The 24,767-nt window shown below is 40.3% G+C and overlaps 2 protein-coding genes across 8 annotated transcripts in view; one reads left to right on the top strand and one right to left on the bottom strand.

The window, feature by feature from the left end:
• The window catches only part of TOPBP1 (DNA topoisomerase II binding protein 1), an 82,148-nt gene extending 60,967 nt beyond the window's left edge, over positions 1-21,181 (bottom strand). For 3 of the 7 annotated variants that reach the window (XM_003419992.4, XM_023538838.2, XM_064277298.1), the window contains exons 1-10: positions 21,060-21,181; positions 20,056-20,146; positions 17,341-17,475; positions 15,538-15,681; positions 11,354-11,535; positions 10,098-10,294; positions 8,472-8,654; positions 7,587-7,756; positions 1,981-2,144; positions 1,578-1,828 (exon numbers count right to left, since the gene is read on the bottom strand). In XM_003419992.4, the coding sequence (XP_003420040.2) occupies positions 1,578-1,828; positions 1,981-2,144; positions 7,587-7,756; positions 8,472-8,654; positions 10,098-10,294; positions 11,354-11,535; positions 15,538-15,681; positions 17,341-17,475; positions 20,056-20,139 (1,510 nt within the window). In that variant the 5' untranslated portion in view covers positions 20,140-20,146; positions 21,060-21,181. Of the gene's footprint in view, positions 1-1,577; positions 1,829-1,980; positions 2,145-7,586; positions 7,757-8,471; positions 8,655-10,097; positions 10,295-11,353; positions 11,536-13,030; positions 13,087-15,537; positions 15,682-16,742; positions 16,873-17,340; positions 17,476-20,055; positions 20,147-20,267; positions 20,582-21,059 lie in introns of those variants that run through there. The other 4 variants (XM_023538837.2, XM_064277296.1, XM_010599510.3 and 1 more) reach the window with 4 other exon arrangements.
• LOC100663461 (inhibitor of carbonic anhydrase-like) overlaps positions 20,388-24,767 on the top strand; it is an 81,519-nt gene continuing 77,139 nt past the window's right edge. Inside the window, exons 1-3 of the mRNA XM_064277302.1 lie at positions 20,388-20,416; positions 20,613-21,634; positions 22,365-22,421. Coding sequence (XP_064133372.1) covers positions 20,388-20,416; positions 20,613-21,634; positions 22,365-22,421 — 1,108 coding nt within the window. The remainder of the gene's footprint in view (positions 20,417-20,612; positions 21,635-22,364; positions 22,422-24,767) is intronic.

Here is a 24,767-nt window from a genome sequence, read left to right as displayed (position 1 = left end):
TCTGCCACATGGGTTCACTAGGAGTCAGAATCAACTCAATGGCACACAACGACAACAATCTTCATGGACTCAGATCTCCAGGCCTTTCTTCCACAGCACTGCTGGGTAGGTTCAAAACATCAACCGTTAAGATTAGCTGGGGTGCAAACTGCGCCACTCAGGGACCTCAAACAACCATATTAACACCTAAACACAAGATTAAAAAAGACAAAGAGATACTAGATGACAAAAATCATATAAGCTGAGCATGTTAGTGTGTGTAAATAGGGGTGGTAGTTAATGGTGATCATTGAAGATGAAGTGTTCTAAGGTTTTTGTGTTGTTCAAGAGGAAAATAAAAATATTAACTTTAGATTTTGTTAAGTTATGATGTACATTAAAACTCCAAGGGTAGTCTCCAGAAATATAAATATCACATGTAACTTAGAAACCAGTAGAGGGAAAGATATGGAGTTGCGAGTGGGGGGAGGAAGACTCAATCCATCCACAAGGCAAAATGTTGGGAAAAGAGATATACCAGCATAAATATTAACCCAAATGAAGTAGGGACAGTTATATTAATGTTACACAAAAAAGATTTGAAGTGAAAACCTCGTTAGAAAATGAGCATCACCATATAATAAAGCTTCAATATACATACAAAACCAAATTTGGTAGAACTATGGAAACCCTGGTGGCGTACTAGTTAAGTGCTCCGGCTGCTAACCAAGGGGTTGACATTTCGAATCTGCCAGGCGCTCCTTGGAAACTCTATGGGGCAGTTCTACTCTGTCCTATAGGGTCACTATGAGTCAGAATTGACTCGATGGTACTGGTTTTGGTTTGGTTTTTGTTTTATAGGAAGAAACTGACACAGTGGAGGAATTTAGGACATGTCATTAACCCATAGATCAAGCAGACAAAACGTGAGTTCATATACATATATTCAAAAAAACCCCATTACTGTTGAATTGATTCCAACTCATAGCAACCCTATATATACACACAGGGTCCTCCAAACAATCAGTGAAAAAATTTTTCTCAGGTGCATAAGAGTATTATGAAAGCCACCACCTAAATATCTCACAGATCAAAAAAGAGATAATAAAATCAGAAAATACTTAGGACTAAACAATTACAAAACTGTTACAGGTCCTGTGAAATGCAACCAAATGAGTACTTTCAGGCGCAGCTAGAGACATAAACACCTAGATAAGGAGAAAGACTACAGAATAATAGACTAATGCAACTTAAAAATTAGAGGAAAAAAGAGAAAACAATAATAAAGATAAGAGATTAACGAAATAAAAACAAACACAAAATAACCAAATGTCCGTGTCATTCCAAACTCAAACATACAGTAAGCAATGCCTGGATACAAAACAGAGATCAAAGGGGAGCTGCCTGGTCGGAGAGAGGAGGGGGGTTAGAGGGTTCAGAGTCTTGCCAGCTTAGAAAAAAGTTAAAAACAAACTTTTAAGGGAATAAAAGGGTAGAGTAACTTCAAATATAGAAAACCTGGCAGAAATCATCTACGTACACACGTGGCTACTAAAATATTTCTCTGTAACTGCAAACAGCAGGGACTTACTCCTCACCTACTGCTGAGTTGTTGTTTATGTACTGGGAGAGCAGATCCTCATCAGCTTGCTCGTGGTTTTCATTCAGTGTAAAGTCTTGCTTAGAAAAGCTGTTGCTATTCCTTTTTAAAACGGTTGCTTTACTTTCAGGCTGATCTGAAACTGGCATTTCTACTGGCCGGTAGTTAGCATGGATATATGGCTCTTCAGGAAGCATACAGCCTTTACTAAAACACTCTAGCAACCACTTTGCTCCCACTACATGAGGCCTACAAAAATAGTACATAGCTATGTATTAGTTTAAGCTATAAAGACCATCACTCCACTTGCCATGCAGTTTCCAGAATCGCATGAACATGCAATTTTAAGAAAAAATCATTATACAGTAGAAATTGCGTTGAATTAGAAAAACCGACAAAACCTGTGGGCTGATTTATTCCAAAACTGCTGCAGTTCCTCGTCATAATCTCCCACAATAACGTGAGTTACGTCTTCGTTGAGCTGATTAAAACGAACTCCACCTCCATTGTTAATGAGCCTTCTCAGTTTATCTAGCTTTCTGCCACTAAAACCGCAAAGATATATCTGCAAAGAAAGAAAACATTTACTTTGAAAGATTAATAATATTTAAGATGCTTTATTTCTCTCAGTAGTCACACATTGATTAAAAACATGCACGTAAATCGACTGCATGTTAGACAACTGTTCTTTATATTTTGAGATACATTAAGAAGTGAAAAGCATATTCCGAAACTGTGATTTTTAATCATTTTTTGCAAACCCACAACACATTATCTTTCACAGTAAATACCTGGTAAGTATTTTGTGGCTTTAAATACAATAGAAGCCAGGATCCAGTACTTTTTGAATATTGTTGATTGTTGTTAGGTGCCATTGAGTTGATCCTGACTCATAGTGATCCCACGTACAAGAGAATGAAACACTGCCTGCCTGTGCCATTCTCACAATTGTTGCTATTTCTGAACCCCCTGTTGTAGCCCCTGTGTCAATCCATCTTGTTGAGGGTCTTAAAATGAAGGCTGCTTCTTGAATTGTGACAGTTACTACTTGTAAATATTAGTTAGAAAAATAAACTGTAATTAATTGAATTCAGAAAACCTGAGTTTAAACCCTGGCTCAGCTGCCAATGGTTAACCATCTGAGAGAGAGCAAGTTACTTAAAACTATTTTCTTATAAACTGAAATATCTTTTTCACAACAAAGTTGATTAAACAAGAAAATTTAAGCCAAAGAGCTAAAGCACAATGCTTTGAGGATAAATAATTTTATTGTTTACTCTCAAGATATATACACATTTAAACAAATTTAAGCAATATAAGAAAAATTTTCACCTGTTTTACATCACGTGTCTTTAAAAATATTTCATAAAAATAAGAAAGTTATTCCTAACTGTATCTATAATTTTTTTTATATCCCAAATTAAATCATCTCCATCGCTAGAATATATTTTAACAGAAGAATCACACACTTTATATAAAAGAAAAAGAATTAAAAGTCATATCCAGAGTTAGTATAATAATCTTAACCTTTGCTGTCGAGTCGATTCTGACTCATAGAGATCCTACAGGACAGAGGAGAACTGCCCCATAGAGTTTCCAAGGAGCTCCTCGTGGATTCAACTGCCTACCTTTTGGTTAGCAGCTGTAGCTACCACCAGGGTTTCTAGCATTAGTATAGCCCAGCAAAAAAAAATTAAGCAAGACATTTTCTGTTCTGATAATAAGCTGGTAAGTTTTCAAAGTATAGAAAGGTAAAGTCATTTGCCCAATTTCCTTTCTCAATGATAAAATGGGGTAAAATAGTAGCTACCCTGTGAGAACTGATGCATAACCTATTCACTTTACAAACAAGATTATATGAAGTACATCCACTCCTCACTTATCAACGTGGCTAGGTTCCAAAGAGCAGGTCATTATGTGAAAATTGGTGTTATGTGAAAATGGAGGATGACAACATCAGATCACAAAACGATGGATGACTACATCATTATGTAACTGCCAAACCACTGAGAATCATGGCCCAGCCAAGCTGACACATAATCTTAATCACAGCCAGCGTTACTCTTGCCTTGCACCTCGACATTCGTTATTGCCAGACGTACATTGTTAATATGCAAAATAGCCCAATAGCAGTTTTACTATTGTTGTAAACATAAAATGTCAGGTAAGGGCAGCAGGTAAGTGAGGAGTAGATATAATGTGAGAGGTATTCTAGATCGGAGAAAGTATAGCATATGATGTTTCCATCAAGAAACTTAGAAGATCATTAATATGTTAAAAAATTAAATAACCCAAAAGACGTTAAAAAAAAAACAGTGAGCATAATGGTTAGGAACACAGACTTCTGAGTGAAAACAGGCTTTGGGGGAATATCTGTGTGATCCTAAACAAGAATTTTACTCCTTTAAGTCTCAATCTCAGGATAATATACAGTTTAATTTGTGGGAACTAAATGAGATTAAATACAACATATTAATCTAATATACATGAAATGATTACCACAGCATCTAGCACATTGTAAGTGCTTAATAAATGAAAATTAGAAATAAAAATCGAGTAAGTAGTTCAGAAACTAAGTGCTCTTAAAACATAATGGAGAGGCTGATGTAGGTGGGAGGGTTCAAAGAAGAGTTGAAAACTGAAATGAACTTTGAAGGACAGCAGATCAAAGAACATTCCAGGCAAAGAGACCCTGACAGTCAAAGAATGCACATGGCCTAGTGGGTGCACATGCTTAAGTTTACTCAGATAAGAAGCAAGCCCAACAATGAAGGGTCTTCGAAGTCAGGCTATAAAGTATTAATGGATGTTATCAGTTACTATCTGCTGCACGTCTGTTAGTTTGTTGTAGTGTGGTGGCTTGTGTGTTGCTGTGGTAGTAGAAGCTTTGCCACTGGTATTTCAAATACCAGCAGGGTCACCCTTGATTGTCAGGTTTCAACTGAGTTTCCAGGCTACTGCTGGTGTCTACTTCTGGAAAAACTGGCTAGGGAAGACCTTATGAATGGCAGCAGCACACCGTCTGATACAGGGCCAGAAGATGTGCCCCACAGGTTGAAAGATACTCAACACGACTGGGGAAGAGGTGCCTCCTCAAAGCAGAGCTGACCTTAATGACATGGATGGAGTCAAGTTTTTGAGACCTTCATTTGCTGATGTGGCGAGGCTCAAAATGAGATGAAACAGCTGCAAACACTCACTAATAATCAGAATGTGGAATGTACAAAGTATGAATCTAGGAAAATTGGAAGCTGTCAAAAATGAAATGGAACGCATAAAGATTGATATCCTAGGCATCAGTGAGCTGAACTGGACTGGTATTGGCCACTTTGAGTCAGACAATAATATGGTCTACTATGCCAAGAATGACAAAGAGGAATGGCGTCGCATTCATTGTCAGAATATTTCGAGATCTATCCTGAAGCACAATGCTGTCAGTGATAGGATAACATCCATACATCTATAAAGAAGAACAGTTAATATGACTATTACCCAAATTTGCACACCAACCATTAAGGCCAAAGATGAAGAAACTTAAGATTTTTTCCAAACTCTACAGTCTGAAATTGATCAAACAGGCAATCAAGGTGCACTGATAATTACTGGCGATCAGAAGGTGGAAATTGGAAACATGGATTGGTACTTGGAAAATATGACCTTGGTGAGAGAAATGATGGCAGAGATCACTTGATAGAATTTTGCAAGACCAATGATTCTTCATTGCAAATACCTTCTCTCACCAACATCAACTGCAACTACAATGCACAGGAAACAAACTGACTACATCTGTGGAAAGAGATGATGAAACAGCTCAATATCGTCAGTCAGAATAAGGCCATGGGCTCACTGTGGAACAGAACATTAATTGCTCATATACAAGTTCAAGGTAAAACTAAAGAAAATCGGTGCAAGTCCATGAAGGCCAAAGTACGACCCTGAGTATATGCCATGTGAATTTAGAGATGATCTCAAGAACAGATTCAACCTGCTGAACAGTAATGACCGAGGACCAGACAAGTTGTGGGATGACACCGAGGACATCATACCTGAAGAAAGCAAGAGGTCATTAAAAAGAAAGAAAAGCCCAAAATGGACGTCAAAAGAGGCTCTGAGGGTTGCTCTTGAACACAGAGTAGCTAAAGTCAAAGTAAGAAATGATAAAGTAAAGGAGCTGAACAGAATATTTCAAAGGGCAGCTCGAGAAGACAAAGTATTATAATGAAATGTGGAAAGACTGAGACGGGAAACCAAAAGGGAAGAACATGCTCTGGATTTCGCAAGCTGAAAGAACTGAAGAAAAATTCAAGCCTCAAGCTGCAATACTGACGGATGCTGTGGGGAAAATATTAAACAACACAGGAAGCATCAAAAGAAGAAAGGGGGAATACAGAGTTACTGTACCAAAAAGAAATGGTCAGTATTAAACCATTTCAGGAGGCAGCATACGATCAACAACTGATGGTACTAAAAGAGGAGGTCCAAGCTGCACTGAAGGCACTGGTGAAAAACAAGGCTCCAGGAATTGACGGAATACCAAATGAGATGTTTCAACAAACAGATACAGTGCTAGAAGCGTTCACTCATCTATGCCAAGAAATCTGGAAGACAGCTACATGGCCAATTGACTGGAAGAGATCCATGTCTGTACTCCTTTCAAAAAAAGGTGATTCAACAGAATGCAGAAATTATCAAACAATATCATTAATAACACACACAAGTAAAATTTTGCTTAAGATCATTCAAAAGCAGTTGTAGCAGCACATTGACAGGGAACTTCCAGAAATTCAAGCCAGATTCAGAAGAGGACGTTGAACCAGGAATATCTGCTGATGTCAGAAGGATCATGGCTGAAAACAGAGAATACCAGAAAGATGTTTACCTGTGTTTTACTAACTATGCTAAGGCATTCAACTGTGTGGATCATAACAGATTATGGATAACACTGAGAAGAATGGGTATTCCAGAACCCTTAATTGTGTTTATGAGGAACCTGTACTTATATAGAGAGGCAGTCATTCGAACAGAACAAGGGAACATCGCATGGTTTAAAGTCAAGAAAGGTGTGTGTCTGGGTTGTATCCTTTTACTGTACCTATTACATCTGTATGCTAAGCAAATAATCCAAGAAGCTGGACTATATGAAGAAGAATGAGGCATCAGGATTGTAGGAAGACTCATTAACAACCTGCGTTATGCAGACGACACAACCTTGCTTGCTGAAACTGAAGTGCACTTGAAGCACTTACTGGTGAAGATCAAATACTACAACTGTAGGTATGCACTGTACCTCAACATAAAGAAAACAAAAATCCTCACAACTGGACCAATAAGCACCATCATGAAAAACAGAGAAAAGACTGAAGTTGTCAAGGATTTCATTCTGCTAGGATCCACAATCAATGTCCATGGAAGCAGCAGTCAAGAAATCAAACAACAAATCGCACTGGGCAAATCTGCTGTAAAAGATCTCTTTAAAGTGTTAAAAAGCAAAGACGTCACTTTAAGGACTAAGATGCGCCTGACCCAAGCCATGGTACTTTCAATCATCTCATATGCATGTGAAAGCTGGACAATGAACAAAGAAGAGCTGATGCCTTTGAATTAGGGTGTTGGTGAAGAATATTGGATGTACCAGGGACTGCCAGAAGAACAAACAAATCTGTCTTGGAAGAACTACAGCCAGAACGCTCATTAGAAGCAAGGATGGTGAGACTTTGTCTCACATACTTTGGACATGTTATCCGGAGGGACCATCCCCTGGAAAAGGACATCATGCCTGGGAAAGCAGAGGGTCAGCGAAAAAGAGGAAGACCCTCAATGAGATGGATTGACACAGTGGCTGCAACGATGGGCTCAAGCATTAACGACTCTGAGGATGGTACGGGAATGTGCACTGTTTTGTTTTCTTGTACACAGGGTTGCTATGAGTTGGTACCAACTCAATGGCACCTAACAAAAACAACATCATCACTTACTGTATTTACTACACAATATAGATGGTACATACACGGCAGCCATCTAATAAATCTTCAGGTGCTTGAAATGCGCTGATATCCAGGTTTTCTAGATTTTCCAGCTTAGGCTCCAGTTTGCTATTAAGGCCTGAACTACATATGGACTCATTTATGCAACTTGCATTGATGTTAGAAATGTGGCTGACGTCTGAAAGAGTACGACCTACATAATAAAAAAAGATATATAAATTTATGGAGATAAAATCATTGTCACTGAGTATTTTCCGATGATTAAATTTTCTTTCGAACAAAATGAACAATTTCCAAAGATTCGAATGTTTTTATTGAAATCTTGGTAGCAGAGTATGAAAAGGGAAAATGGAACTAAAAAATTAAGGTTCATATCTCTTTTAAATGAAAACATATTTAATACCCTTTCTTAATAATGCCTTGTTCTCCACAATAAGCTGAAGTCACTGGCTTTAAAACCCAGGAAGCTTACATTTGAAAAAAGTTTACGTGTTACCAACCTGCCAACTTACGCAGCATGGCGTCTACAAGAGAGAGACTGTTAGAGAGACTATTAGAAATTTAATACAAATACAGACGGTCTATAACAAGTGAAGAAAACAAACACAGAAAATTTGTTCTGTACATTAAAGTTTTTAAAAATTATTTTAAGTCTCTATCCATTAATATTCTTAATTTCTTTGACTATCTATTACATTACATCAGAGTGTGAAAGGAAGTAATCCATTCTAAAAAGAAAAACCAGGCATAGTCAGGGTTACTTTTTTTACTATAATCTAGCTATTTTATTATTCAATTATGCATGGACTCACAGCAAAAACAGGTCAAACTCCTTACAAATCAATTCTTATACAGAAAACGGATTGTCTTAAAAATGATTATTTACTTTAATCCCAAATGAGACTTACTATCGAGTGCGTTGACCTGGCCAGTAGGAGTCGAAGTCTCAGGCACAGTCTTTGTTTCTGGTTTGTTAGGCTCTGTCTTGTATATAGACTCATCCTGACAAAAGCCTTTCTCAACACTGTCAAAAAACCACTGCGTGGTCACACAGTGAACATTCCACCTCTTGGCACATTCGTATTTCTGACCTATCAGAGTCATTAAAGAGAAAAAGAGCGTCAGAGAAATACACACAGAAACATGCAGACCATTAGAATCTGTCTTTGAAGAAATACTGATATTATGATATGGTATTAAAAAAAATTCACCTGAAAGAAAATTAAAGCTCTCAGTAATTACTACTAATTTTCATGAGTACGTTACACATCATGTATTAAAAAGGGGTATTTTAGGTTACTATTACCCAACTATATTTTCTGTATCTTGTGTAAACATGCGTGCCGTCTGACAGAGTTTATTTTTTACACAAATAGCATAGGGACACAGAAGCAACTGTGGGGTAACTGAAATAATATTGGACTTGGTTTGAGTATACACTCCATCACTTAAGTTCTTTAAACCACAGTTTCTTAATCTGTAAAATGGGGTAGCACACAGTTAAGACATGGTTTTAATAAGAATGTATGTAACTGTGAAAATTGTAAATACATGCACTATAAAAAATGCTAGCTTTGAATAGACTACTCCATTGTCAACAGGATTCCAACTGAAGTCCAGGATAGATAGGCAAATAGATAAATTATATCAAGAATATGTACATTTTTATCACCTTGAAGAACTTTAACACAATGTATTTTGAAAACAGTATCAGAGGAAAATTGCGGTCAATATGTAGCAAGCAGTAACCTGAAAGCTTTTTTGTTTTTTGTTTTTCACTTCCTGAGAGCCAAGAGATAAGTTACGTTCCAAACAGTACTGGCAGTATCAGCTCCAGTCACAATCATCCTAGTGCAGTTGCCACGCCCAAAGTTCTGACTTATCAGTAACTTTACATTTTCCTCTAATTTTATCACTTACGAAGGTAGCTTAGTAAAATGTAGTACAGATATAAAAAAGACAATAAAAGCATTAACTTATACATACTTAAAGAGTATTATTAAAAATATTCTTCAGAATAGATAAAAAGGATAAAGAACAACAAAATCAACAGCAATTTATAAGAATTCTTATTGCTAATTTTCTTCTTTTAACTACAGGGTGTAACTTCTATTCAGTCAAGCTAGTCCACTCAACTAAAAACTAAATCAAGCCTTTCAAATTTGTCATTAGAAAGAAATGAAACTTAGCCACATCTATTTAGCTTTCTGGTGATTCACCCAAAATTCCTTTTTCCTAAGTATCTGGTAACTCTGGGAATTTTTTTTTAATTAAAAGATTGGACAATAAACTTAGACAAAACCCCACGAAAGTTTTTGTTTTTTTATATTTATTCAATGACCTGGATAAATATTAGGATGGTCATATAACTTTTCTAGAGATTGTGAACCCAATTATCTTTGCAAGATTTTAAGGGGAAAAAATATCAAACTAGATTATTAACATGGCAGAAGCAAAGGTGTTCTGTAAAGATTTCTAAATGATAAATGCTACAGAAAATTTTGCATTTGTCCATTTAGGAAACACAGCTTTACCTCTTGGTTCTTGCACAATGAGGTGTGTACATTCATTCATTTTTAGTTGTCCCATATATTGACCTCCATGCTTAACTGTGAGTTGCTGAACTGCCTTCCTGTCTAAGCTACACAAACCAGTCACACAGATTATACAGCCAAGAAATACAGGACACTTGAAGTCTTCCATGTTTATATCGGTGTATCTATCTATTTTTCTGGAAAAAACAAATAGTAGAAAGAAACATTAATATATTGCATAATATACCAGATAGTTTTAAATTTACAATAAGAATAATGACAAATGAAGTCATGATAGACTATCGCTATTGCTCTCCTCATTTTTTAGGGTTCATAATCATTTTTCTCTACTTAAGGAGAGCTGACAAACACATGCAGATTTAAACTAATTGCTCACCTAGCCAAATACCACGTCACTAGTAAAAAGTTTCAAACACAGTCTCTCAAATAAAACTCGAAAGTCCACAACAGTCAAAGTGGTACAGGTTCCAAAGTTCTAAGTCTGAATCTCTACTTAGAAACACAGAGGTATTTTGGTTTCCTCCAAGAAAAACGGACTTTTTAGAATTCCATTATACGATATAAATAATAAACAACGATTTTTGGCAGAATACAACAGAAATACCATTATCATCCTGTTGCCATGCTATGCAGATGTGCTAATGAGGTAGTCAGGCTGGGAATAAAGGTGCCAACATGGAGACATGCTTGGGATGTACTGGATGGTGTTAAAAGTAAACAAAGAAAAAAGCCTAAATAATTCAAACTGTGGTATCTGGGCTTTGGGCTGATAATTTAATTTTAGGAGAACTTAACTCTGTCCTTTGAAAAAGGCTCTAAGCTCTACAAGGGCAGGAATGCTATCCTGTTTTGCTCACCAGGTACTGTATATATCTAACGCCTAGCTCCCGCCACGTACATAAAACGGATGCAACATTTACTGAATAATCACTTCTCAGTTCATGGCTTACATGTTTATGTTCAACCTTATAAATGCCCCCTTTGGGAGGGAATACGACTGCGAAAATGGTTAATTCACTTTCCATCTTAACACACAGGCACAGTGTCGAAGGATAATGCAAAATAGAAAAGAGCTGCAGCATCGCGTCGCATTGATCTTCTCAAGTATTTCAGAAACAGTTGCTCTACTGGAAACAACTTACCATTAAGCTTCCCATATGAAAACCCAGAGTATGCTAAAATGACTCAATGCATCATTTTTTCAAATCTAGAAAGTATCTAAATGTCTTTCTTACTTCTCTTGTGACTTCTCCCAAAGTGTTTTTATCCAAGAAGGAAGCAAAATAGGTTTCTTTAGGTTTGCAGCGACTAAATATTTTTTGCTACCAACTTCTCCTGCAATAAGGTGAGTCACTGATACATGAAGGTCTTTATACACTCGTCCACCCATCATTTGTACATATTTATGAACTTCTTCCTGTAGCCCCAAAAGAAAATATTAATACTGAAGCCAAAATACCTTTTTTATACAATATCCCATAGATACCTTTTGTTGTTAGCTTAAATACACAAATGCTTCTCACCATTATAAAGTTAAATATTTAAACAAATTATATTTTGGATACGAATTGTAAATTAAGAATAATTACGTTTATCCCTTTCAACTCCATAAATTTATTAAACCATGTTGCTTCTAAAATACTGTATTTTTATATGTACGTATTTAAAAATGTATGACATATTTATATGCGTCTCTTAGAATCTTTGTTTCCCACAACAAAGAGCACATTGTTTATTTACAAGGCCCAGTTAGGATCCTTTTTTTTTTTTTTTTTTTAAGGTTATCCATCTATGGTGCCCCCACATGCATATCAGTTTGTCTACTGTGGGGGCCTGAGTGTTCTCGTGATGCTGGAAGTTTATGCCACCAGTATTCAGACACCTGCAGGGTCACCCGTGGAGGACAGGTCTCAGCTGAGCTTCCAGACTAAGACTAGGAAGAAGGACCCAGCAATCTACTTCTGAAAAGAATTAGCCAGTGAAAACCTTATGAATAGTAGTGGAACACTGTCTGATGTAGTGCCACAAGATGAGGCCCCCAGGTTGGAAGGCAGTCAGGAAATGACTGGGGAAGAGCTGTCTTCTCACAGTAGAGTCGACCTTAATGACGCAGATGAAGTAAAGCTTTCAGGACCTTCATTTGCTTATGTGGTACAACCCAAAATGATAAGAAACAGCTGCAAATACCCATTAATAATCAGAATCTGGAATGTACAATGTATGAACCTAGGAAAGTTGGAAATCATCTAAAATGGAATTGAGCACATAAATATCAATATCCTAGGCATCAGTGAGCTGAAATGGAGTGGTATTGGCCATTTTGAATTAGATAATCATATAGTCTACTATGGAAACCCTGGTGGCGTAGTGGTTAAGTGCCACAGCTGCTAGTCAAAGGGTTGGCAGCTCAAATCCGCCAGGCGCTCCTTGGAAACTCTATAGTGGCAGTTCTACTCTGTCCTGTAGGGTCACTATGAGTTGGAATCGACTCGATGGCAATGGGTTTTTGGTTTTATAGTCTACTATGCTGGGAATGACAATTTGAAGAGGAATGGTGTTGCATTCCTTGTCAAAAAGAACATTTCAAGATCTATCCTTAAGTACAACGCGGTCAGTGATAGGAAAATATCTATACGCTTACAAGGAAGACCAGTTAATATGACTATTATTCAAATTTATGTACCAACCACTAAGGCCAAAGATGAAGAAACTGAAGACTTTTATCAGCTTCTGCAGTCTGAAATTGATCAAACATGCAAACAGGATGCACTGATAATCACTGGTGACTGGAATGCCAAAGTTGGAAACAAAGAAGGAACGGTAGTTGGAAAATATGGCCTTGGTGACAGAAACAATGCTGGAAATCGAATGATAGAATTTTGCAAGACCAACGACTTCTTCATTGCAAATACCTTTTTTCACCAACATAAAGAGTGACCATACACATGGATGTCGCCAGACAGACCACACAGGAATCAACATCTGTGATTACATCTGTGGAAAGAGATGATGGAAAAGCTCAATATCATCAGCCAGAACGAGGCCAGGGGCTCACTGTGGAACAGACCATGAATTGCTCATATGCAAGTTCGAGTTGAAACTGAAGAAAATCAGAGCAAGCATGTCAGAGCCAAAGTACAAACTTGAGTATATCCCACCTGAATTTAGAGATCACCTCAAGAATAGATTTGATGCAATAAACACTAATGACCGAAGACCAGATGAGTTGTAGACTGACATCAAGGACATCATACATGAAGAAAGCAGGAGGTTATTAAAAAGATAGGAAAGAAAGAAAAGACCAAGATGGATGTCAGAGGAGACTCTGAAACTTGAACACTGAGCAGCTAAAGCAAAAGGAAGAAATGATAAAGTAAAAGAACTGAACAGAAGGTTTCAAAGGGCGGCTCCAGAAGACAATTATAATGACACATGCAAGGAGATGGAGATGGAAAACCAAAAGGGAAGAACACACTCTGTTTCTCAAGCTGAAAGAACTAAAGAAAAAATTCAAGCCTCGAGTTGCAACAGTGAAGGAATCTATGGGAAAAATATTAAACGACGCAGCAAACATCAAAAGAAGATGGAAGGAATACACAGAGTCATTATACCAAAAAGAATTCGTTCATGTTCAACCATTTCAAGAGGCAGCATGTGATCAGGAACGAAGGCATTGGTGAAATATAAGGGTCCAGGAATTGATGAAATATCAATTGAGATGTTTCAACAAACAGAAGCAGCACTGGAAATGCTCACCCGTCCAGAAATTTGGAAGACAGCTACTTGGCCAACCGACTGAAAGAGATCCATATTTATGCCTGTTCCCAAGAAAGGTGATCCAACCAAACGTGGAAATTATTGAACGATATCATTAATATCATATGCAAGCAAAATTTTGCTAAAGATCATTCAAAAGCAGCGGTGTATCGACAGGGAACTGCCAGAAATTCAGCCTGGATTTAGAAGAGGGCATGGAACCAGGGATATCACTGCTGATGTCAGATGGGTCCTGTTTGAGAGCAGAGAATACCATAAGGATGTTTATCTGTGTTTTATCGACTATGCAAAGGCATTCGACTGTGTGGATCATAATAAATTATGGATAACATTAAGAAGAATGGGAATTCCAGAATACTTAACTGTGCTCATGAGGAACCTGTACATAGATCAAGAGGCAGTTGTTCAGACAGAATGAGGGGATGCTGAGTGGTTTAAAGTCAGGGAACGTTACGTCAGGGTTGTATCCTTTCTCCACACTTCCTCAATCTGTATGCTGAGCAAGTAATCTGAGAAGCTGGACTATATGAAGAAGAACGAGGCATCAGGATTGTAGGAAGACTCATTAACAACCTGTGTTATGCAGATGACACAGTCTTGCTTGCTGAAAGTGAAGAGGTCTTGAAGCACTTATTGACGACGATCAAAGACCACAACCCTCAGGACGGATTGCACCCCAACATAAAGAAAACAAAAATCCTCACAACTGGGCTAATAAGCCACATTGTGATAAATGGAGTAAAGGTTGAAATTGTCAAGGATTTTATTTTACTTAAATCTACAATCAATACCCACGGTAGCAGCAGTCAAGAAATCAAAAGATGTGTTGCATTGGGCAAACCTGTTGCAAAGGACCTCTTTAAAGTGTTGAAAAGCAAAGACTTCACCTTGAAGACTAAGGTACGCCTGACCCAAGCCATGGTATTTTCAATTGCATCGTATGTGTGTGAACGCTGAACACTGAAAAAGGAAGACCAAAGAAGAACTGACACCTTTGAATTGTGGTGTTGGCGAAGAATACGGAATACACATACCATGGACTGCCAAAAGAAAGAACAAATCTGTCTTAAAAGAAGTACAGCCACAAAGCTCCTTAGAAGCAAGGATGGTGAGATTGTGTTTTACATACTTTGGACATATTATCAGGAGGGATCAGTCCCTAGAGATGGACACCACGCTTGGTAAAGTACAGGGTCAATGGAAAAGAAGAAGACCCTCAACAGGATGAATTGACACAGTGGCTACAACAATGGGCGTAAGAATGACGCGTGACCAGGCAGTGTTTCGTTCTGTGGTATACAGGGTCGCTATGAGTCGGAACCAACTCAATGACACCTAACAACAACATCTATGGTGCAAAAATGTAAGTGATCTAAAAATAAGCTCACTGGCTGTGTAGGGGAAAAAATAAGTTTCCTTTTAATCAACACAAAAAAATGTTCAATTAGCCTTCGTTTTCAGTAAGACTACTTTTGTTGTATTCCATTTATTTTTAAAAATCCGATATACGTTGCTGTATATCAGCTTTGTTATAGGGCATGAACACGAAGTACAAGGTCTTTCAAGGTATCTCCGACACAGTAAAAAAATTAACTGTGAAAATATATGTATATTTATCATGATATTCCTCCCCACTACCTACCCTTTTATCTTTCTCGAGGCTTGTACAAGACACAGTTACATCAGACATCACCATATTATAAACTGGATGTTCGGCTCTCGGGACGTATCGCTGGTGGTGCATGCAGTACATGACTACTTGAGGACCAACAATTCTGCATCCAAGCTACAAAAAAAGAAAGTTTCAGTAAGTCGAAAAAAGAGTACCACTCTTAAAAAATTACATTTTGTGATATTTACTAATTCTTTACAGAAGTTGATGACCACTGCAGAAAAATCACTAAATTGTTACAAGGATAAAATAAACTTTATAATTTCTCAGAAACATCACACATTAAATAAACACACATACACACGCACACACAATCAAACCCAAAGCAATTCAAGCCATCAAAAGAAATAAGCTCCAAAAGCCCCTCACTCAAACTGCCATCAAAATTTTAATCTCGGAACCAAGTATAACTTTAGTGATAGGGAGGCCGAGCAGCAGCCTCAGGCTGTAACAATTAGGAAACAGCATGTGTATTTTTCAAACGAAGCTCCCAGCAAATGAAGTGCTTAAAAAGTATGAATGCCTACAAGTAACCTCCCTCCAAAATATCCATTATGCCACCATAAAAAAATGTATAATTCTAGGCAGTTTCTATATTGAAGTTTTAAATATTTTCTCTGCACCTCAGTGTTTTCCAAGACCCACAAAGATTTCTCCTAAAACACTGCAGGTTAAACTCAAAAAATAACTCTTATTTTCATTGGTAATGACATAAGAATGGTAACAGTCTTGCTCAACAGCAGCAAACTCAAGGCTGACTAAAAAGCCTACCGTTGCCAAAGTTACCACTGATTGCTCTGACTGATTTAAATATCTGCTGGGTACAAGATTACTGCTATCTTTAGATCAGCCGTAAGAAAATAAGCTTTTGATGCTATTGATTCTATCTGACAAAAAAAACAAGCAGTGGTTATTTCCAAAGGGAGTATAAAAAAACCAAACTCGTTGCCATCGAGTCGATTCTGACTCATAGCAACCCTACAGGACAGAGTAGAACTGCCCCATAGAGTTTCCAAGGAGTGCCTGGTAGATTAGAACTGCTAACCCTTGGTTAGCAGCCATAGCTCTAAACCACTACGCCACCAGGGTTCCCAGGGGAGGATCAGACCAACAATATTTTTGGCAAAGGTGAGCACAGACTTTTTATAAATTGTACAGATACTGCATCTACCTACTCTTCTATGTTTTCTTCTCCTTCAAACAAGAATCACTTCTTTGTAATCTGGATGGAATTACAGCCAGTTTACTTTTATTTCACTGCTTCTCTCTTGTCCAGACACCAAAAAAGTAATGAGTCAGTAGACTCTAGAATCAACAAAAAGAAATAAGATGCCTCAATGGTGTATTCGTAATACTCATCCCCGAAATGCCTCCTTTTAGCATATAATTTTTCAGCTTGTCTGAGTACAGGAGAACTCCATCACTAAGACGCATGATTACTACAGGGTTCACGTAAAACTTCCATCAAAATTTTAATTTCTGAAACAAACATAATTTTAATGATAGGGAGTACGAGCAATAGTCTTAGGCTATAACAATTAAGAAACATCACATATACTAAGTGAAGTTATACTCCCTGAAATATAAAAACTACATACAATAGAAGCCTACTGTAATTTAATTAGCCTTTATAGATATTATTCTGGTTCCCAAAACCAAATGGATACCACTGTATTCATAATTTGCATAATATTTCATGATCAGGAAAGAATTTATGTCCACTGATGCAAAAAAAAACCAATTACCAAAAGAAAACATTTTTTGTTAGCAAACCTTTTTGAGGTGATCAAAGACAATGCCACTAAAAGGGTCACAGATATAAAGTGATTTATCATTTTCCTTTAACTTCAATGCCTCTTCTTCTGTAATAACCTGAAGATATTCTTCTGACTGGAACTCTTTTATTGACTGAAAGAAAAAATGAAGTAAGAATACACCTGAAGTTAGTCCCCTGTATTTAAGCCCTATGAACTCTACCTTCAAAGTCCATCTCAAATCCAGCCACTTTTGCCACCTGAATTGCTACCACCCTATTGTAAACTACGATTACCTTCTCATTTGGACTCTGGAGTGGCCTCCCAAGTAGCCTCCTTACTCCCTTGCCTTACATCAATTCTCTACACAGAAGCTAGTAACCTCTTTGAAAATACAAACCAGATCATGTGACCCTTGCTCAAAACTCTTCAAGGGCTTCCCACCAAGCTAAGAATAAAATCCACATTTCTTACCGTGGCCTACAAGACCATACACTCTGCCTCCTGCCTATCTCCTCACCTCCTACCTCTCTTCCCTCTTGCTTACTCTACTCTAACCACTCCAGATTTCTAGGTAAGCCTGGAAGAAGCTAACCACGATCTCACTCAGGGACTTTGTACTGTTCCTGATGCCTAAAATACTCTTCTCCCAGGTGTTTGTTACTTTATTTAGGTCTCTACCCAAATGTTGTCTGAGATGCCCTTCCCGATCATGCTTTGTAAAATACCCTTCCCCTATCTCTCTGGTTTATTTTATTAAAAAAAAATAATAATATTGGTATTATATGTATATATATGTGTGTTTACAGATGCATATGTATATTTACATTCACATGTATATATATTCATAGTGTCTCCCCTATAAGAACAAAAGTTTCATGATCTATCTTGTTTGCCACTTTATCCTGGAACCTAGTAAATACTCAAATATTTCATGAACAAATTCTGAAATGTCTATGTCCTGAATTTTGAAGTCTCTATGTCCTTAAGGAGCCCTGGCAGCACAGCAGTTACAACCCTGGCTGCTAACCAAAAGGCCAGCGGTTGGAATCCACCAGCCACTCCCTGGAAATCCTATGGGGCAGTTCTACTCTGTCCTATAGGGTCACTATGAGTCGGAATAGACTCAACAGCAATGGGTTTGATTTTTTTGTATGTCCTTAAAGTGATCCTTTTAAAGCAATGTCAGATCAAAAACTCCTTTATTAAAACCCACCACTGGCTCTCTACTTCACTTAGAGGTAAAAACCAAAGTCCTTACAATAACCCATAAGACCCTAAATGATTTCTTCACCCTTACTTTCTGAAGTATCCTTTCATACTCTCCCACACTCCTTGTACACTCTACACTAACTTTCTCGCTAGTCCTTGGACAGACAATCCACGGACTTTCCCATGGGCCTGTGAACTGGTTATTCCATCTGCCTGGAACCTTCTTCCCCAGAGAGCCCAGTGGCTCCTTCAAGTTTACTCAAATATCACCTCCTTCAAGTTTACTCAAATATCATCTTCTCCACAAAGCCTACCCTGATCTTACTCTATTTAAAACTGTAACTTCCCCTTCCTCCTGGCAACATCCTCCAGAACCCCTTAACATGCTGTGCTTTTTTCTCTTCCCATATCACTGAGAACCTTATAGCACACTATATAGTTTATTCATATGAGTTTACTGATTAAAGTCTATTTCCCCCTGCTAGAACGTAAGCTCTGAAAAAGCAGGGCTCTTTGTCTGCTCAGGTAACTGATACATGTATCCCAAGTACCTATCAGGTTATGAACCAAAAAAAAAACCCAGTGCCGTCAAGTCGATTCCGACTCATAGCGACCCTATAGGACAGAGTAGAACTGCCCCACAGAGTTTCCAAGGAGCGCCTGGCAGATTCGAACTGCCGACCCTTTGGTTAGCAGCTGTAGCACTGAACCACTACGCCACCAGGGTTTCCAATCAGATCATGAGCACTCAATAAATATTTGATGAATGAACTTTAAGGAAAAACCTGCTACAATACTCCTGAAATTTTAATGTGCACAAGAATCACACTGGGGATCTTGTTAAAATGCAGATCCTAATTGGTAACTTTAAGGCAGGCCCTGAGAATATACATTTTCTAACAAACTCCCAAGCCATACTGATGTTGTTGAGGTCTGTGAGTAGCAAGGCTCTACACCACCTCTTAAAAAACAAAACAAAACAAAACCCAAACCCATTGCTGTCAATTCTGACTCATAATAACCCTACAGGACAGAGTACAACTGTCCCATAGGGTTTTCAAGGAGTAGCTGGTAGATGTGAACTGCCAACCTTCTGGTTAGCAGCCGAACTCTTAACCACTGTACCTGGACCCTCCATATTATACCGCACATAATGAAACATACTTTTAACACTTAACCAAACAAGTGCTGATGTGTGATCAGTACACAAATGACTCAAATTTATTCACACACAAAGAACCACTGTGGTTAGTAAACAAAAGAAAGCAACTTAATTTCCAAGAACTGCAGGTCAGCCACATCCAACAGAAATGTTATGTGTTTCAAAGACCCCAAATACACAATAATAACATACATACTTAAAACAATTCAAAAACATGTAATGATGCTATATCTATATTAATGTAAAACCATTATGAAGATAAAGTATCTATGGCTAAGACATAAAAAGCCTAATTTTAAAAAACACTAAAAAGAAGAAAACGAACTTACAGCATCAAACCACATTTTCAACTATTCTTACCTCCAGGGCTTTGAAAAAACATTCAGAATTGTCTGGAGACTTTAAAAACTTCACAAAGAACGGTTCTTTGTCATTTCCGGACATGTCTGAACTGTCAAAATAAAAGGATCATTAACGAGAAAAAAACATACCACATATATTTAGTTAAAATTTTAAAGCACCCATTTTTCTGTGCAGGCAAGAATGTCTAAGGATAGGCATTCTGACCTTACCATGAACTCGTCCTGCACGTTTGTAAGAAATGCTAGAATGTCAGCAAAATCCAAGACAAGGATGACAACATCAAACCGTACAAATCAGAGACGGAAGCTAATGTCCCTAAATTGAAGGCCATGAGGGCCCCTGCACCGGGGGCTTTACGGTAAGTCACATCGGCAAATGGACGTTCAATTGCCCGGTGCCTAAGGATAGAGCACTTCTGTGCCTGCGGAATCCACGGCCCTCGAGGACTGTCCACCTCTCAGCAAACGGATTTTAAACGTAAACACGGAAGCCAGCTAGCGAGGTCGTGCCCCGCAAAGGGCCGCCTCTCCCCGCCTCCCGGTCCCCAACGACAGGCCCGGCCGTGGGTTCGGCCGCAAAGCAGAGGGCCGCCTCTCCCCGCCTCCCGGTCCCCAACAACAGGCCCGGCCGTGGGTCCGGCCGCAGAGCAGAGGGCCGCCTCTCCCCGCCTCCCGGTCCCCAACGACAGGCCCGGCCGTGGGTCCGGCCGCAGAGCAGAGGGCCGCCTCTCCCCGCCTCCCGGTCCCCAACGACAGGCCCGGCCGTGGGTCCGGCCGCAGAGCAGAGGGCCGCCTCTCCCCGCCTCCCGGTCCCCAGGGACAGGCCCGGCCGTGGGTCCGGCCGCACAGGCTCGTCCCCTCCGGCCGCAGAGGCCCGCCCGCCGGTCGGAGGGCCGGTTGGAAGGGCGGGAAGCCAGGGCCCGGAAGGCAGGCCAGCGGTGGCGCTGCGGCCCCTAGTTGGGGCGGAGAAAGAACCGGGTCTTCATCCCGCGACTCACTCACCTTGGTGGAGCCCGGGAGCCTCCGGCTGGCGAGTTGGGGGGCGCGCGGCCGGCAGGACGACGGCGGGGGTCGGGCGCCAGCCCGGCGCAGACCCGCCCCAGCCGGCGGCGCCCCCAGCCCGGGGGAATCGCAGGACAACCCGGAAGTGGCCGAGGACGGGAACCGACTTTCGCGCCAACGGCGCGGGCCCCTCGCCTCTTCCGGCGGAAGTGACGCCGCCTCAGCACGCAGAGGGGCGGGCGATGCAAACGCCTGGGTGGGCTGGGCCGGCTGTTTGGCTCTCGAGCCGTGGGATGGGGCGTTCATTAAGAGATTGGGGCGGGTCCCCAGGGGTTTGGGACTTTCAGGGATGGCCTGGGCTCCCCTGGGAGCTGGCGGACCCCTGACGATCCAGGGCGCGGGGCTCCAGGCCAGTAGTGTTCCTTTAGTGGTGAAAGTAAAACCCGAGGGAAGGAGGCTTTCCCCTGTCTCCATGAGCCGCAATTCCCTGGACGGCGACGAGGAGCACCTTGTGCCTGGCAGTGCTCTAGAAACGATACATTATCATCCAAAACAGCTCTGTGAGGCAGATAGTGGTATGTCCATCATACAGATGGAAGAACTGAGTCTTAAAGAAGTGGTGTATCCTAGGTAGCGTATTAAGTGGTAAGATAAAGACTGAATCCCCGTCTTTGTGACTCCAGGTCTTTTCCCTCCAAAAGAGCAGGAATGTAAATCACCGCCTATCACAGCCTGGGGCTCTGAAGGGAGGAAAGATGTCAGGATGACTTGGGTCGCACAGCTAACGCAGAGGGCTCTTTGCAAAGATTTTCAGTGGTCCCTGCTCCCCTTCGAAGGGCATCTCACTTTCGTTCTCTGCACTTGCCTGAGTTTTGGGGATGAAAACTAACGTTCAAATGGCAAACAGTACGGACGGGATTAAAATGGGCCTGCTTTATCTCAAAACCAAAACCAAACCCACTGCTGTTGAGTCGTTTCTGACCCATGGTGACCCTGTTGGACAGAATAGAACTGCCCCATAGGGTTTCTTTGGCTGCAATCTTTATGGGAGCAAATTGTAAGTCTTTCCTCCAGGGGAGTTGCTGGTGGGTTTGAACTGCTGTCCTTTCGGTTAGCAGTACAGTGCTTTAACCACTGAGCCACAAAGGCTTTTGGAGAATCTTAGCTGGTTGAAAATCAGTGATAAACTACTTAGTTCGTTCTTTTTATTTTATCCTTGATTGTTGAGACTGAGAAGATCTTGACTTAGAATAAAGTAATGTGAGAGTTTCATTTCATCTACCTTGGTTATATTTTTCTTTTTAGAGCCTAAAGATGGCAATGAGGAGCTTGGGTCTAAGTGTATGAATATACCAGCAGAAGGTGAGTCAGGACCAGTAGCATTGGGCCTCAAAGACCATTGTTGGGGAGAGGGTGACCAAAGCCTTAAAAACAAAAATTACTAAAAAGCAAAACAAATATTACTAAAGCTGGAGGAAAAACAGAAGCCACTGCTAATTGTTCCAGTGCAAACCTGTCATGAAGCTGTCATGATAATTAATATGTGGCAAGTACTTTACACTTGACAGAGGACTCCTCTCCTACTTGCACTATCCTCATTTCCTCTTCTCAGGCATCCTATAGTCCGAACTCACTGCTGTGGAGTCAATTCCAAATCACACAACCTATAGGCAGAGTAGAACTGTACCATAGGATTTCCAAGGCTGTAATCTTTAAGAAACAGACTGTCATCTTTATCCTGCAGAGTGGCTGATGGGTTCAAACTGCCTATTTTTGGGTTAGTGGCTGAGCTCTGGTGGCGCAGGGGTTAAGAGCTCCTTCGTCCTATACCCAACCCAGTGCCATTGAGTTGATTCCGACTCATAGCGACCCTATGGGACAGAGTAGAACTGCCCCATAGAGTTTCCAAGGTTAGACTCCAGAAAACCAAACTAGCTGCCATTGACTCATAGTGACCCTATGAGACAGACCAGAACTGCTCCATAAGGTTTCCAAGGAGTGGCTGGTAGATTCAAACTGCCAACCTTTTGGTTAGCAGCAGTAAGCTCGCCATAGTTTAAGTATGTGGGTATTATTGTCCCGTGTTATGTAGATGGTGAAATTGAGGCTCAGAGACTGTGTGGCTAGCCTAGGGCCGCACAGCCAGGAAGTAGGCTGGAGAACAAGCAGAGTGGCTGGACACTGCACACTGCTTCTGGCTACATGCTGCCTGCTCACTCAGCATGAAGGTCACCAGCAGGGCAGGAGCCCCCGTTCCTGGTGCGTATGGGGCTGAGTGCAGGCCTCACAGAGGAGATTCACTAATAACATGCTGCTAATGAAGAAGAGGAAACCCTGGTGACAAGGTGGTTAAGTGTGATGGCTGCTAACCAAAAGGTCAGCAGTTCGAATCCAGCAGGTGCTCCTTAGAAACTGTATGGGGCAGTTCTACTCTATCCTATAGAGTCACTATGATTCAGAAATGACTCGACAACAACGGCTCAATGGCTTTAATGAAGAAAAGGAAAACGAAATGCCTTTTAGCTTTACAAAAAAAACAAATAAAAACACCCAGTTGTCCTCGAGTTTATTCTGACTCATGGTCACCCCAACTATGTCAGAGAACTGTGCTCTATAGCATTTTCAATGGCTGATGTTCAGAAGTAGGTCGCCATGCCAGTCTGGACTCTTACTTCCAACATAGCAGAGCGGTTAACTGTAACACTAAGGCATTACTAAAGGAATGGGCAGAGAGGGTCTTTATCTGTCCCTGAAGCCCCTAATCTTGGGCAATAGATAAGAGTGGTGGTTCTCAAAATGTGGTCTGGACCAGCAACGTCATCATCATGTAGTAACTTGTTAGAAATGCAAATTGTTAGGCCTTACACTAGAACTACTGTGTCAGGAACTCGGGGGGTGGGACCCATCAGTCTGTTTTAACAAGCCCATCAGGTGACTCTGAGGCACATTAAAGCTTACTTAAACAGCCATTCTTTCAGGGAAGATGAAAGTATTTATATGGGTTTGTGCTCCATGAGGAGCCCAAGTAACACAGTGGTTAAAGTGCTTGGCTGCTAACCAAGGCTGCTAACCAAAAGGTCTGCAGTTCGAGCCCACCAGCCTCCCCGAGAGAGGAAAATGTGGCAGGTCTGCTTCTGTGAAGATTAACAGCCTTGGAAGCCCTGTGGGGGCACTTCTGCTCTGTCCTATAGGGTCATTGTTTGTCAGAATCGACTCCATGGCAGCGAGTTGGGTTTCGTTTGGATGCACTATGAAGATTTTTGTGAGAATGGGGATTGGTTATGATGCGCCCTCAAGCAACTGTCTCAGAAGCTGGGGCTTGAGGGTTAACTTTCCCCTCATCTCCCTGGCACTGCTTGCTTTCAGGGAAGCAGGCCACATGTTGGAAATGGCAGAGTCTCCCTCAGCCTGAATCCCTCAATGACTGAGTTGAGATGTGGAGGGGAGCCTGTCTCCCACCTCAACCAATCATTGCCACTATTGCCAATTGGGCTTTATGTTATCAAGACATTATCTTCTACTGTGCTGCCACTGTTATTGCAGGTAGTATCACCCTCACCAATTCTGAAATTGGCAACAGTTTAAACAAACATTTTTCGACTGAAAAATCTGTCTTTATTATTATAAGGGCCCTCGGAAAGGAAAGTATGAAAATGTTCCAGAGAAAAATGCCAGAGTCCACATGGGAAAGTACATGGACTGTGGAAG

Source organism: Loxodonta africana, chromosome 26 (genome assembly GCF_030014295.1).
Source record: "Loxodonta africana isolate mLoxAfr1 chromosome 26, mLoxAfr1.hap2, whole genome shotgun sequence".
NCBI lineage: Eukaryota > Metazoa > Chordata > Mammalia > Proboscidea > Elephantidae > Loxodonta > Loxodonta africana.
This window is presented reverse-complemented; position numbering and strand designations above follow the sequence as displayed.